Raw genomic sequence first — 13,035 nt, 5'->3', positions numbered from 1 at the left:
TTAAGACAATTATACTAATAATATTTTAATTGATTAATAATGTCAATAAATAACCATCGAACACTGTAATTTTGATAAATTTTGAAAATTTCGATATCCATTTTTAAAAAACCCACTCAGGGTTTTCAAAGTATTAATAATATTACAATTAATAATAATGTAAAAATTCATAATATTGCTGGAACGAATAAGAAAATGTATTCTGTCTCTATCTATACACGTATAGTATTTAAGCAAAGGCAAACGGCCTATCTGAATAGTCTTGATAATGGTGTTACAACCGAAATAGCTATCGACAAACCTTTTTAAAGAAACCTGTAGAATTTAATATTAATTATGTTTTCATTTCTTGTAAGAATATCTTACTTTAGAGATGAATCTTTAACCACAGCACATGACTATACTCATTAAAGATAATATTTGTTTTTATAATAATAATAATTTATAACAAAGCACATGGGAGTCTTCAAATTTTATGTCAGGAGAAATATTGCTAGTTTATGACTACTTGGTTCGATTTGCATTAAATGTCATTTACCTTTCTGTTTGTTGTGAATCCACAACTATTTTTTTTTGCTTACGAAACTTACGAAAGGGTTAATTGTCAAACCGAGCTGTGATACTGCGCATGCTTTTTGACATTTTTGAACAGTATTTAGACAGGCAACCATGAATAGAGTGACGATCGAGCACCGATTCCAAATTGTCAAATTAATCTTCGACACTGCGATGACGCTCATTTTTGACTAAACGGATTGGTTAATAGACAAAATTGGCGTATATGGAGTCCAATCTAAGTGAGACCCTACAAACTCAATTACATCTAATAAATGCACTGCTTTTTGCGGTTCACATGCTGGTGAAACCATCGAACTTTATTTATCAAAAGATGAAGCCGGCACTCGCGTTACGGTAAATGGAGATCATTAGGCACAGGACATTGATTGACCAATGATATTTGTTGCTGTTGCAAATATGGATGACATTGTTGCGGATAAGATGTAGTATATACCGGCTGAAGCTGCTGCAAATCACATCACAGAAGTTCCGGTGGACGGAAGCCGCGACAGCCTTTATGCAAAGCATAAAAGAAGAGCTGCGGCTGACGGACACGGGATGGGGGCTGTCCTCTTCCAAGATAGGGGCGACGGCGATCGACACATCATTTTATACGCCAGGGGTTGCTTGTTTGCAGTGGAACGCAAGTACCACAGCAATGAACAGGAGGCCCTCGAGATCATTTGGGCTATCAAACGTTATAGGATCTGCCTAAAAGAACGAGGGTTCACCCTGGTAATCGACAATAAGGGGCTCATTCGGCTCCAACAAGCGAAAGACCAAAGAGCGAAACAAACCCGATGGGCGATCCTATTATCAGAAATTTCTTTCACCATTACCCACTGTCAAGGGAAAGATAACCAACTACCGGACGCTTTATCTCGGAACCGGAACCGTCGGAAGACATAGACATGGACGTATGAGCATACCAGAGGGTATCCGACAACAGATCCAACCCCCATGGCTTTAGTGCTGGAGTTACCAGACCTGGTGACCGGCATAGAACAAAACGAGACGATCAGAAGTCGGGCGAGATGATCATCGAAAGACCCATTCCAAGAGACGACACCTAGAGTGACGATCGAACTGAAATGCACGACTATGACTTATGTCGAGTAGTAAAAGGCAGACGCCTGATAATAGTACCACACTCGCAGCAGCGGCCAGTCATAAGGGCGTACCATAACGACCATAAAGCAGGTCACCCCGGAACGGGACAGACCAACAGGGCGATCGCACGACTATATTTCTGGAAGAAGCAACGAAAACAAGTAGACGACTACGTCCGCAGGTGTCGGACCTGCGCCATCAAAAAAAGGGGAGCCTTACAGACGGAAGATACACAAAGGCCGCATACAGAAGCGCGCCGCCCATGGGACATAGCATCCAATACCACTAAGAATGGCAGTTTTCATTTACGCTGCGTATAAGACGGAAAAAATATGTAGCAAATTAAGATCCTTCTAAACTTTAAGCTACAGTATGTGAGCATACCTAATCAGTATACCTCACCCGGCAAATCTTTATGAATAGAACCACGCTGGAGCAATGCTAATTAAGTATCCGTATTTACTTAGCAAATCCGTTGTCGATTTACGCAAATTAAAACTATTTTTTTTTCTAAATACCTTTATGCCACTCTACACTATCGAGTTCTTTCGGAATTTGGCACTCAAACTACTCTACTTGATGCTAACCCAACTTATAACTGCATTTTATCGCAAAATTGTGTTAAGGGATGACGCTCATTTTTGCTTAACGGATTTGTTAATAAGGAAAATTTCCTAGACGGCAAAATACCAATCTAGAAGGCTTCCTATAATTTATTACATTCACAAAAATGCATCATTTGGTGCGGTTTACACGCTGGTGGAATCACCGCACAATTTTTCAAAAATAGCGCCAAAGCTCAGGTTTAGGTGAATGGATATCCTTGTCGAGCCATGATTATTACTTTGTTTTAAATATGGAATCATTCCAAAGAACAGTGATTTCAACAGGAAGTGCCATACAGCTACCGCAACTATCGCTTTATTTGAATCAAGATTTGCAGATAAATTGATTTAGAGAAATGGATTCGTGAAGTCACTGTTATATGCTGATAAACCAGCAGCATTTAACGCATTAGAACCCAACATTTCCCGTACTATACGACCAGCAGTGCTTTAACAAAAGTAGTCCGAATTGGGCGCCCAGAATTTGACTTCGGCCTATCGGACTTTAAAAAAACTGCATTTGTTTTTAAACATACCTGGTCTAATGGCTTGTATTGCAGATTAGAGCAGCCAGGTTGCGTTAATTTATCATTTATTTGGTGAATAGCATTCTCAACTAATTCTTCTTTGATGATGGCTGCCTCATCATTATTCTTATACTTAATATTCATCAGGCCTATTTCACGCTTCTGAAAATAACATTATAAATATTAAGTAACAGTATCATTATTATGATAAGCCAGAGAAGGTCTCCCAAAGCTTTTTCTTCAATATTTGGTCGCCAATGTTTGATTTAATTTGGAAGGTGAATGTATAATAACCGAACGACATTCCAATGTTATGATTATACTTATATATTATTTCGATTATACTTTTTTGTTTTAGTTGAATTAGGAGTACATTTTACAGATGGCGTTAAAATTCATTAAGCCTTGCCTATACCAAACCATAACTAATAAAAAATATCCTTCGATCTATAAAATATCCAAAGATCTGTATGATTTAATAACAAGATTTTAGATATTTTTCAGATAGACGAATAATTTTGGACTATTATTTATCATGGCTTGGCTTCGCGGGGTTTTGTTGAATTTTAAAAACTAACCAACACATCAGTAAATTATGGTCACCTTAATCTAATGAAAACAAATATGTATGACTGACAAAGTTTTGTGTGTACTATTTATGTTGCATATTAGCATATATAACACATTATATACCTAACAACAATAATCAAATGAGCATGTATATTATATGAGTTACCTGTGAATCACTTGCAAACGTCGACGCATCAAACTGTTCATACAAGTGACTGCTTTGGTCGCATGGAAAAGCCACTTCATCGAAAGTCAGCGACGCATCGTGCATACGTTTATGGCACTTTAAAATGTGCGCTGATGAAAAAAAATTACAACACACGTTGCAAACAAAATTTCTAACAAAAAATGAAGCTCTGTTCAACCTCAGACGGACTTCTTTCGCAGACGCAATCGCTATTTCCTTTTTGATGGCCATTTCTTGCACTTCAATTTCACCAAACGACTGTGCAGATTGTCTCTCAAAGATATCAGGTGAAATCATACAATCCATGTCACGGTTTACGAGCGGGGTCTGTCAATAAATAAAATACAAAAATAAATCAATCAAAACATTTATACTAACAATATAAAAAATCAACCAACATAAAGAATGCAAAGTTTCTGGACTATGACCACGTAGAAGGGCAATTTTTGGACAAAGCAGTATCGAAGTCATTGTATGAGAAAGTGATTAGAATTTAAGAGAAATTTAATTTCTAATTAGATTTTGACAAACGCGTCTGAAAGTGGCGGAGGCTTTTGAGCTTTATAAGCTTCGACGGTTAAGGCGCTAATTTTGACAGATTTAATGTCGGAACGTAACGTTGAAAGGCTTTTTTTTTTTTTTTTTTTTTCATTTACATATTACCGTTGGAAGTGTTCTTTTGTACCTATTTAAATTCTCAATTAAGTATTTATTGTGTTTTGTTATACAGAAACATACATATATTATTAATATTAGGTTTGTAAAATACATCGGAAGTTCCGTTCACATTCTCGTAGGTACTGATTATTATAATAACACTATTATGAGGTAAATATTGAAGTAAGTACGAGTAGCTTCTTTAAGAAATAATTATCTAGGTACAACAATCAATCGTTTTAAGAATTCAGCGATAACTAATATAAGTACTGATTAAATAATATGTTAATGTCATTACCACATTTTAGGTTATTCATACTATACTATTATACGGTTATAAATACCTAACAAGTGATGACAACGAATCGAACTCTATGCATAGAAAATTTGGGTGGAATCATGGAACAATACGATGAAAATCGGTTTATTGTTCGCGTATGGTTACTAATGAATAATAGGTATCGGTTACTACGCTATAATGTACCTACCTAATTCTACTGAACTCCCACTGTGTAAATGACTAAAATATTAATATGAACATCTCACAATATATAAATACAGAAGAATCTCAGTTTTTCTTAATCCTAAAAATAATATAATGTTCATAGGTAACGCAATATTATGTTGAGATCATTTTTAGGTTAGGTTCAGTCTGGAGAGTTATTACTTTGACAGATGTGAGAAGTGGTTTGACGTTTCAGACCAAACCATTTTTGACGGTCACAAAATGGTTTGCACTTTGCTGATACAGTGAACTAAACGTTAAATCTAAAACTATTCCGGCTTACTTATAACGCTTGCGCAGTGTGCCAGTTTTGACCTGTCAAACTGTTTAGCTGGAACGCCTCAATTTATGTTGTCATGCAGCATGGTAGATAATTTAGTAAAATTTGAGGCTTACAACATTAATTTGTTACATAAAGTTTTGACAATAGAATTGGTCTATTTCCACCCCATTTCACACGTATGTAGGTATAGCTTCCGTTTATTGTATTTTATGGCTGCAAGTAGTTTTTTGTAGACAATAGGCTTACCTTGTATAACCTACTTGCCTAAAAAGAACTCACGGACGATTAATTTCATTTATTCACCATACAATTGATCACAATTTTAGATAATCGTATTAATTATTGCTTTACATTCGAATGATTGTGATGTATAAATCATCATAAATAAATGCTCATGGTTTTGTTTTAAAATATCAGTGTGAGCTAAAACCACTAAATGAAACAAGTTGGAGCGAATTAATAATGGTGAAATGAGTTTCAAAGATGCATTGCAAATTCAAACCTTCAATATTATAAGACGGCATCAAGGGAAGAAAACGGCACATATACCTACGTACAATTGAACGTACCTGATGATGTGGCCTGTAATCTGAATATGAACAACCCGGTTGAGGTTCTTCATCATATAATGGATGTGAAACATCTTCAATAATCTCGCGCTTGACGACAGCTGGATGATCATCTGTCTCAGATTTTATATTAGAGAGGTCCGCCATATTAAAGTGCTGAAAAAAGCATTATTACATTTTGTAAACACGGTAAAACAGTTTCATGTCACGTCATCACCATATATCATTGTATAATATTTATATTTAACATGAATTAGTAGATAAACAAACCAACCCTTTAATACCTATCACAGATGTATTGTAGCTGTCAAATTGTATAAACATGTATTTTTTTGAAACAATTAATATCACACTATGTTCCTACATTGTTTGTTAAAAAGCCACAGTTTATAATATAAAACGAATCATTGTTATTCTCAATCTAATGTTATTGTAAAAAAAAATTAGTTTCCAAAAACTAACCTCGAAATTGCAACTTGAAACGACCGCATTGTTTGGATGGATACTCAGCGTGTCAAACAAAGGCTTGCCTTCTATATCGGAGTGTCCTCCATCACATCGTTGCTTTGCATCCATGTTAAGGGTATATATTCCAGAAGCCACGTGTTATGTGACAGAGAGCATCCTTTCAAGGTAATATTAGAAAAGTGTTGCCGCAATACTGAAAAGTATTCCTGTGGAAACTAGGTACCTATAATAAAAATACACACTTGACACGGTGACACAATTATATGTATGTTTTGTTGTCTAACCAAAACAATGGTACGAAAATGATCGTCAGCATTTCATCAATCATAACGAGAACAGCGCATCTCACTATATATTATAATAACTAATAAATCAAATTGGGTTTTTTTCTCCTATACTGTAAACACTGACGATACCTTTTTCGTGACGGCTCCACTCTCTACTAGTCTCCAGCGACAGGACACACGTTTTAGTTACGATAAAAGTTCTACGTGTAGTCGATGTTCTTGACATTAGTATCTGTACCATAATACCTACAAAATTCAATAAGTACATTCTTGTTTATCAGATAATAGCTACACGGAATATTATTAACTGTATTTCGGCAACACTTATATACAACACAACAGAAAGTTGTCAAGTTGTCTCTAGCACATTGCATAGTACGATAGTTGATACGCAAATATGGAAGTCAAGCGAGAATGTGATGGAGACCAATCTGGTACTGAAGACAAGTTTGATGTAACAACCAGCCACCATAACAGCCCTGACACGCGCATCTATATAAAGCAGGAGAACACAGACGAATTCATTTGCGATTTTGAGGTTAGTTTTTATTTATTAAGTCCTTTCCTGCGTTTTTTTGTAATTATTTTACCAGAATACCTACGATAAGTTTATATTTTTTTAAATTGTTTAAGAACATACGAGGATGTCAAATTTTCTTTCAAAAACCTTTTGACATAGGTACATTTAGACAGCTACCCAGCTCAATTATAAGTAAGCATTGTTATAAAATAGGTACACGAGCTCAAAATTGTTTTTTTATATGATTACAAAAATGTATAATGTTTTCTTCAGTATCCAGCAACGCGTCTCGCTGAAATTAATCCCGAGATTGACCTCCAGCTGGTTGACGTTAAACGCGAGTTCGTTGCAGATGCAATACACCCTTTCCATGATGAAGATCCAACACCTGGATGTTCGCATTCAGATAACGGACCAGTACAGCAGGTAATTGTATATTATGCGATATTTTCTTCCATCGGCTATGTATCCTATCACAGCTTTGTGACTAAATTTAAATAGGTAGATATTATCCTCGTCTCGGTTATACACGCTTCCTACAACTATTTCACTTACCTATTTATCTGGTTTAGTGTGAGTGGGCGCATTGACCTGCAGTATTTGAATGTGATGTCTGTCACTGATGATGACCAATCGACCTCTTCTTTCAGAAAGTACTTTTGAGATAACATTATTGTTTGTAGGTAGGTAGCAGAAGACGTCACATGCTGGCATGGCGACAAAGTAAGTCTGTGGTTTTGTCATTCCGTAGAATATTTTGAACGATCTAATTTCAATGAACTTTAACAGTTTATACGTGTGCGTATTTTAAAATTACTTGCGATATTGCATCCATACATAATATTGTGAACAGGCCAGCGCCATCTTTAGATACAAAGCTTGAGCATATCTTTTTGTACACGCATCTCTCAAACGAGTGATCCCGCTGTTCAGCTGTCAAAATCAGATTTCAGATTGCCTCCAAAACAACATAATTATAAGGTCTTTCTCGTTTCGTATTGAATTATTATAAAAAAATCGCAAATCAGATTTATAACCTATCAGTGTTTTTGTTATAAATATACATTCCTGTTATTCGTTAGTTATCAAAGTCAAACTATTTCTTCGTGCAAAAAACGGTGGTAACATCGATTTCCGAAAAATGTCTTCTTTAGCATTGAGCTATAGGTACATTACGTTTGTGGAAGATGTGTTAAGTTAGTGTTGTAATTATGATGTACCTCATCTATCAAAATCAAACCAATACCATTTTCAAGACAGCTGCGAACCTGCAGACAATAGATTAGGGATGGGCATACAAGAAGTCAACGAGAATCTCATTCTCGATTTTCATAATTGGACGTATTTCTGCAAACAAGATCCAACCTCACTAGTACCATTCTGAGATAATTCAATATATTTGTAAAATTGATTTAAAAAGTATGCGTGAGTATTTAATTTTTCAAAAGTATCCCATTTGATGATGACATAATATATGGGTTGTTTAATTATATTACTCAACGATATGATAAAAAGAGGAATTTATAGATATTCACAAATTTAGTCCTAGATCTTTCTAAAAAAATACACTTATTGTGGGTTGGATCTTTATATCAAGGAGGATAGAGGCAATAATAAAAATGAAAAACAAATACATCTAAGATTATAACATGTTTGCTTGCAGAAGATAATGTTCTTGGCACAAATTGTTTTGCATATCACTAATGAGGCACGATGCCACTTCCTGAGCACATCTTTCAGCCTGTCCTTCTACCCAAAACGCTGCAGAAGCTTTTATTATTCGACCCGATATGTATGCCAAGATTATATACCTATGGCTTTTTTTGTAGAAAACAATGTTTGTTGGTATACGAGGTAGAGTTAAAGTTTTTTTCTAAATCGAACGTAATAGTTTCATTATCAGGATCATTTTTGGCATTCATCAAGTCACTTCTCATTTTATCTTGCAAGTAATTCCAAGAGTTGTGATGTTTTATACGCTCTTCAACCAGAACATTACAAGAAGCCTCTGTTATGACACTTTTTTCTTGTATTGCAAAGACATAACACTTATTGCAGGTATCTTTCATAAGAGGCTTGGCCCGCAGATTAAACTTAGTAGCACATATGTTATTAAATTTAGAGGATGAAACTTTATTCAAGGTGGACTATTCCACTTCCTCTACGTATAAATCATAGATTCTTTGGAGTTTCATTTCAGGTATCAGAAATCTTGCATTACAATTTTCACGCCGATAGTGTGACACCTATGTCGGAATTTTTTAAATGTGCTCCACCACAAAAAGTTTATCTTCGTAAGGTATTTTATTCCATTCTGCATATTTGCCTCTCTTGTCAGTTATAGAATCTTCGGACCTTGTCCTTTTTAGTGAAGTTTCAATCTTCTTTGGAGTTGTTTGTAAGGTCTTAGCAAACATATTTCTACACACTCTTATGCCAGACAAATAGTATTGGCGAGATACGGTAGTATCGTGGATTTGTAGATCCGTTTAATCGGCCCTTCTTTCACACATGCAGCAATATACATCGATTGAGCAAAAATGATCCCAATTCATAATATTTATGGAATTGATTCTCTCTTTTCCGTACAGAAACTACGTGATTACTTTAAAGTCCACAGTTGCAGTTAAAAGCAATTAAGCATTTGGGATTTATGATTTTATTTCTAGAGAAAACATGCGGCATGTTTTTGTATTTATCTTTCTTCTCTAGAGAATTCAAACTTTCTTTTTCGACCATTTCGTGGCCTTCCGCCTGTTGTAACAATTTGACCCGCATCCAAATTATCTGGCAGCACCTTAACTGCATGTCCAATATCAACATTTGAGTTATCTTCCATAATATTAAGGTTCAACTCACCCTCTCTTGTAACGTTTAAACAATTTACTGCATTATTTTCACTTGTATAAGTATTTTTCCGAGCATCCAAATTATCTGGCGACGACTCAACATTCATACCATAGTTCAAAGATTCACTATTCTTTCAGTAGACTCATAAAATAATCCCACATCCGAATTGCTAACTATTGATATTATCCAGTTATCCAGTATTAACACTAAACAACTTGACCGTTTCACTAATAATATTTAAGATACTAATTGAATACCAAGTCAATTTAATATTACATGCATACTACTTGGATGTTTTTTTGCAAAATTAAAAAAAAACTTCCGTACGGAAGATATTCAACCTGCGAAAAAGATCCAAGCTATTTGGATCTATATAGCAAAATTAATTAAAGCAAAAAAGTCCTATACACCAATATGCGAAAAAGATCTAAGCTATTTGGATCTATATTGCAAAACTAATTAAAGTCATACAGTCCTTTACACTAATACGCGAAAAAGATCCAGGTAACTTGGATCCACATTATAATGTCGCAACAAATATCCAAGTGCTTTGGATCTTGCCTGAGTAATATTTATTTTTTAAAAACCTGGTTTTACAAGATATCGTTTAACAGAAATGTCGTACACCTTGGATCTTTTTTGCAGAATATGGAGTACTCTCTACGCGTTGGTATATGTAACTCAATTTTGGTCATTTTGTGGGTTGGGTCTTGTTTGCAGAAATACGTCCTATTATATAAAGTACCACATTATAGTCACGTTCTCACATATATCGAGTAGGTTTATAGAAAGTGTAGACATTACAATAATTAATTTGTGCACGATGGAATTAAAGATCTAAAGAAACACGGTTTCTGATAGAAAACGCGTTTTATAAAATGATATAAGTATCTATTAAAAATTATGATTATGTCAAGCTTTTTAAGAGTATGCTTGATATAAAATGAAGTATGTTCGGGACTCCAAAAATCGAAGTAAAAACAACGATTATGTACCAATTTACACCAACAAGTACAACGGTTTTAATCGATCGATCACTCCGCGCAACGCCGACTCAAGTAAAAGCCTAAGCATTCGGAAACTACTGACAACGAGTGGTCTTACCTCTCCTGGGCCTCCCACTGCTGACCAATCATTATTCTATAACAATGATGGTGAACCTATGGCACGCGAATGTTTTATATTGAAGAGAAATAAATATTACCTAATATAACAATAAAAAAAAATCCAAAAAAGTGATACAAATAAAAATATAAGTATTTATATACACTATTAAACTATAATGACGACATAGCCATGCGTATTTTCAACAGTTTTTAATATTGTTTTTACCAGTGGTATTTACCAATCGATGCGCAAACGGAACCGACGACCTCGTGCATAAATGACAGATCTTATTGCATAAAAAAATAATAGGCAAATTCTCTTCAAGAATTTACTTTTATCGTAAATATATAATTGAACATATCGCTCCTAATGCTTTATGCATGACACATAATATTATCTCACTCACCTCATCAGGCGGCGGTGGAAGCTCCTCCGCGAACTTCTGATTTTGTTCGATTTACAATGCTTGAGACCACTGTAGCGAGAGAATGCCTCATCTGATCGCAGCAATTCTGGTGTCATTTTGTGTGAAAAAAACCAAGCCAAGTAATAGAGTAACAAACTATTTCATTGGCACCAACAAAAATGCCTGTACCAAATAAGAAACAAAAACTTAGTGGAGCTAGTAGTAGTAATTCTGACAGACCGTGAATATGAAAAAGCGTTCAGCTATGGGAAATAGAAAAGAAGCGTGGTTAAAATGCTCCCACGACTTGAAAAATTTGAAACAAGCAAAAATAATATCAAAGAATAAAAGATATGCAGTCGTCTAGAAACACGGTGAAAGATAGATTATCTCTTGTAATATTTAAACATTTTTTAATAGATTTCTTAAAAACTACTTTTTCATTTTTTCCGTATAAAAAACTGCTCGGCACGTCAGATAGTCGAAAGATTATATTTGGAAATTTTTGGCACGTGTGCCTACGTAAAAAGGTTCGCTAACACCGTGTCTAGGTATAATATTTCTAACTGTATCTCTTACTTATAATGAACTGTTATTTAGAAATCTCATAATTTATTAATACTTTTAAATGTTTTTAAAGATTATCACTAAAGGCACTGTGGCGGCCAATATTGCGAGTCTCATATCGTCCTGGGACGTGACTGAAACACAAGCGTCTAGCGAAGACCTACACATTGAGGAACAAGATATTAAGCAAGAACTCAAGGAATATATAGAAGGGTTCAAAGGTGTCGCCTGTTGCAATAGTAAACATGATATTTTTCAATCGAATAATATGGTAAACACAGAATTATTAGTGGCTGTTATACAACTGGAAAAAAAAACGTTTCATAAACCAAATTTTGTGTGCAGTATCTGTTTTGATATTTTTTCATCGTTTGACCTAATGTCGTTTCACAAAGCGATACACAAAACCACAATTGCGAAAACGAGCGATTCCGTTGTAAGGCTGGTTAAATGTGACGATGGTCATTTTTCAAGATTTCGTCCTGGTCACGTCAAGAAACCACTCAAAATATCTCATTCTGGTGAAAAGCCATTTCAGTGTGATAAATGCAATTACTCCTGCAGACAGTCTGGTAGCATGAAAACACACAAAATGATTCATTCTGATGAAAAGCCATTTAAATGTGATAAGTGCCAATACTCATGCATACGTTCAAGTGACTTGAAAAAACACAAAATGTCTCATTCTGGTGAAAAGCCATTTAACTGTGATAAATGCAATTACTCATGCACGACGTCTGGTACCTTGAAAAGACATAAAATGACTCATTCTGGTGAAAAGCCATTTAACTGTGATATATGCAAATACTCATGCAGACAGTCAAGTAACATGAAAACACACAAAATGACCCATTCTGGTGAAAAGCCAATTAACTGTGATAAATGCAATTACTCGTGCACGACGTCTGGTAGCATGAAAATACATAAAATAACTCATTCTGGTGAAAAACCATTAAAATGTGATAAGTGCCAATACTCATCAAGACGTTCAAATGAGATGAAAAGACATAAAATGACTCACATTGGTGAAAAGTCATAATGTGATAAATGTAATTACTCATGCATAACGTCTAGTTTCTAGTACCATGAAAATGCACAAAAGACTCAATCTGGTGAAAAGCTACTTAAATTATTATTACGATTAGTCACCATGAAAAGACACAAAATGACTCATTCTGGCGAAAAGCCATTTAACTGTGATAAATGCAATTACTCGTGCACGACTTCTAGTAGCATGAAAGCACACAAAATGACTCATT

General features: G+C 34.9%; 2 protein-coding genes and 1 pseudogene across 2 annotated transcripts; 1 reads left to right on the top strand and 2 right to left on the bottom strand.

Moving 5' to 3' along the window:
* Positions 1-2,704: 2,704 nt before the first annotated feature.
* Positions 2,705-6,215, bottom strand: LOC147077296 (uncharacterized). The gene is made up of 4 exons (XM_085941043.1): positions 6,034-6,215; positions 5,572-5,727; positions 3,537-3,884; positions 2,705-2,962 (listed from the first exon to the last, which is right to left on the bottom strand). Exons 1-4 carry the CDS (start codon positions 6,145-6,147, stop codon positions 2,705-2,707), a joined length of 876 nt encoding a protein of 291 aa, XP_085797169.1. The 5' UTR covers positions 6,148-6,215.
* A 293-nt stretch (positions 6,216-6,508) lies between these two features.
* On the top strand, positions 6,509-7,514 carry LOC147077295 (uncharacterized). Its single transcript, XM_085941042.1, has 3 exons — positions 6,509-6,864; positions 7,120-7,272; positions 7,497-7,514. The coding sequence occupies exons 1-3, from the start codon at positions 6,724-6,726 to the stop codon at positions 7,512-7,514; spliced, it is 312 nt and encodes a 103-aa protein (XP_085797168.1). The 5' UTR covers positions 6,509-6,723.
* A 583-nt stretch (positions 7,515-8,097) lies between these two features.
* On the bottom strand, positions 8,098-9,685 carry LOC147077294 (uncharacterized; annotated as a pseudogene).
* Between the last annotated feature and the right edge of the window lie 3,350 nt (positions 9,686-13,035).

The sequence above is a fragment of the Rhyacophila brunnea genome, unplaced genomic scaffold (genome assembly GCF_057557595.1).
Source record: "Rhyacophila brunnea isolate RB1 unplaced genomic scaffold, BYU_Rbru_1.0 scaffold_13, whole genome shotgun sequence".
NCBI lineage: Eukaryota > Metazoa > Arthropoda > Insecta > Trichoptera > Rhyacophilidae > Rhyacophila > Rhyacophila brunnea.
The sequence above is the reverse complement of the archived record's forward strand: the minus strand, read 5'-3'. Positions and strand labels throughout refer to the sequence as shown.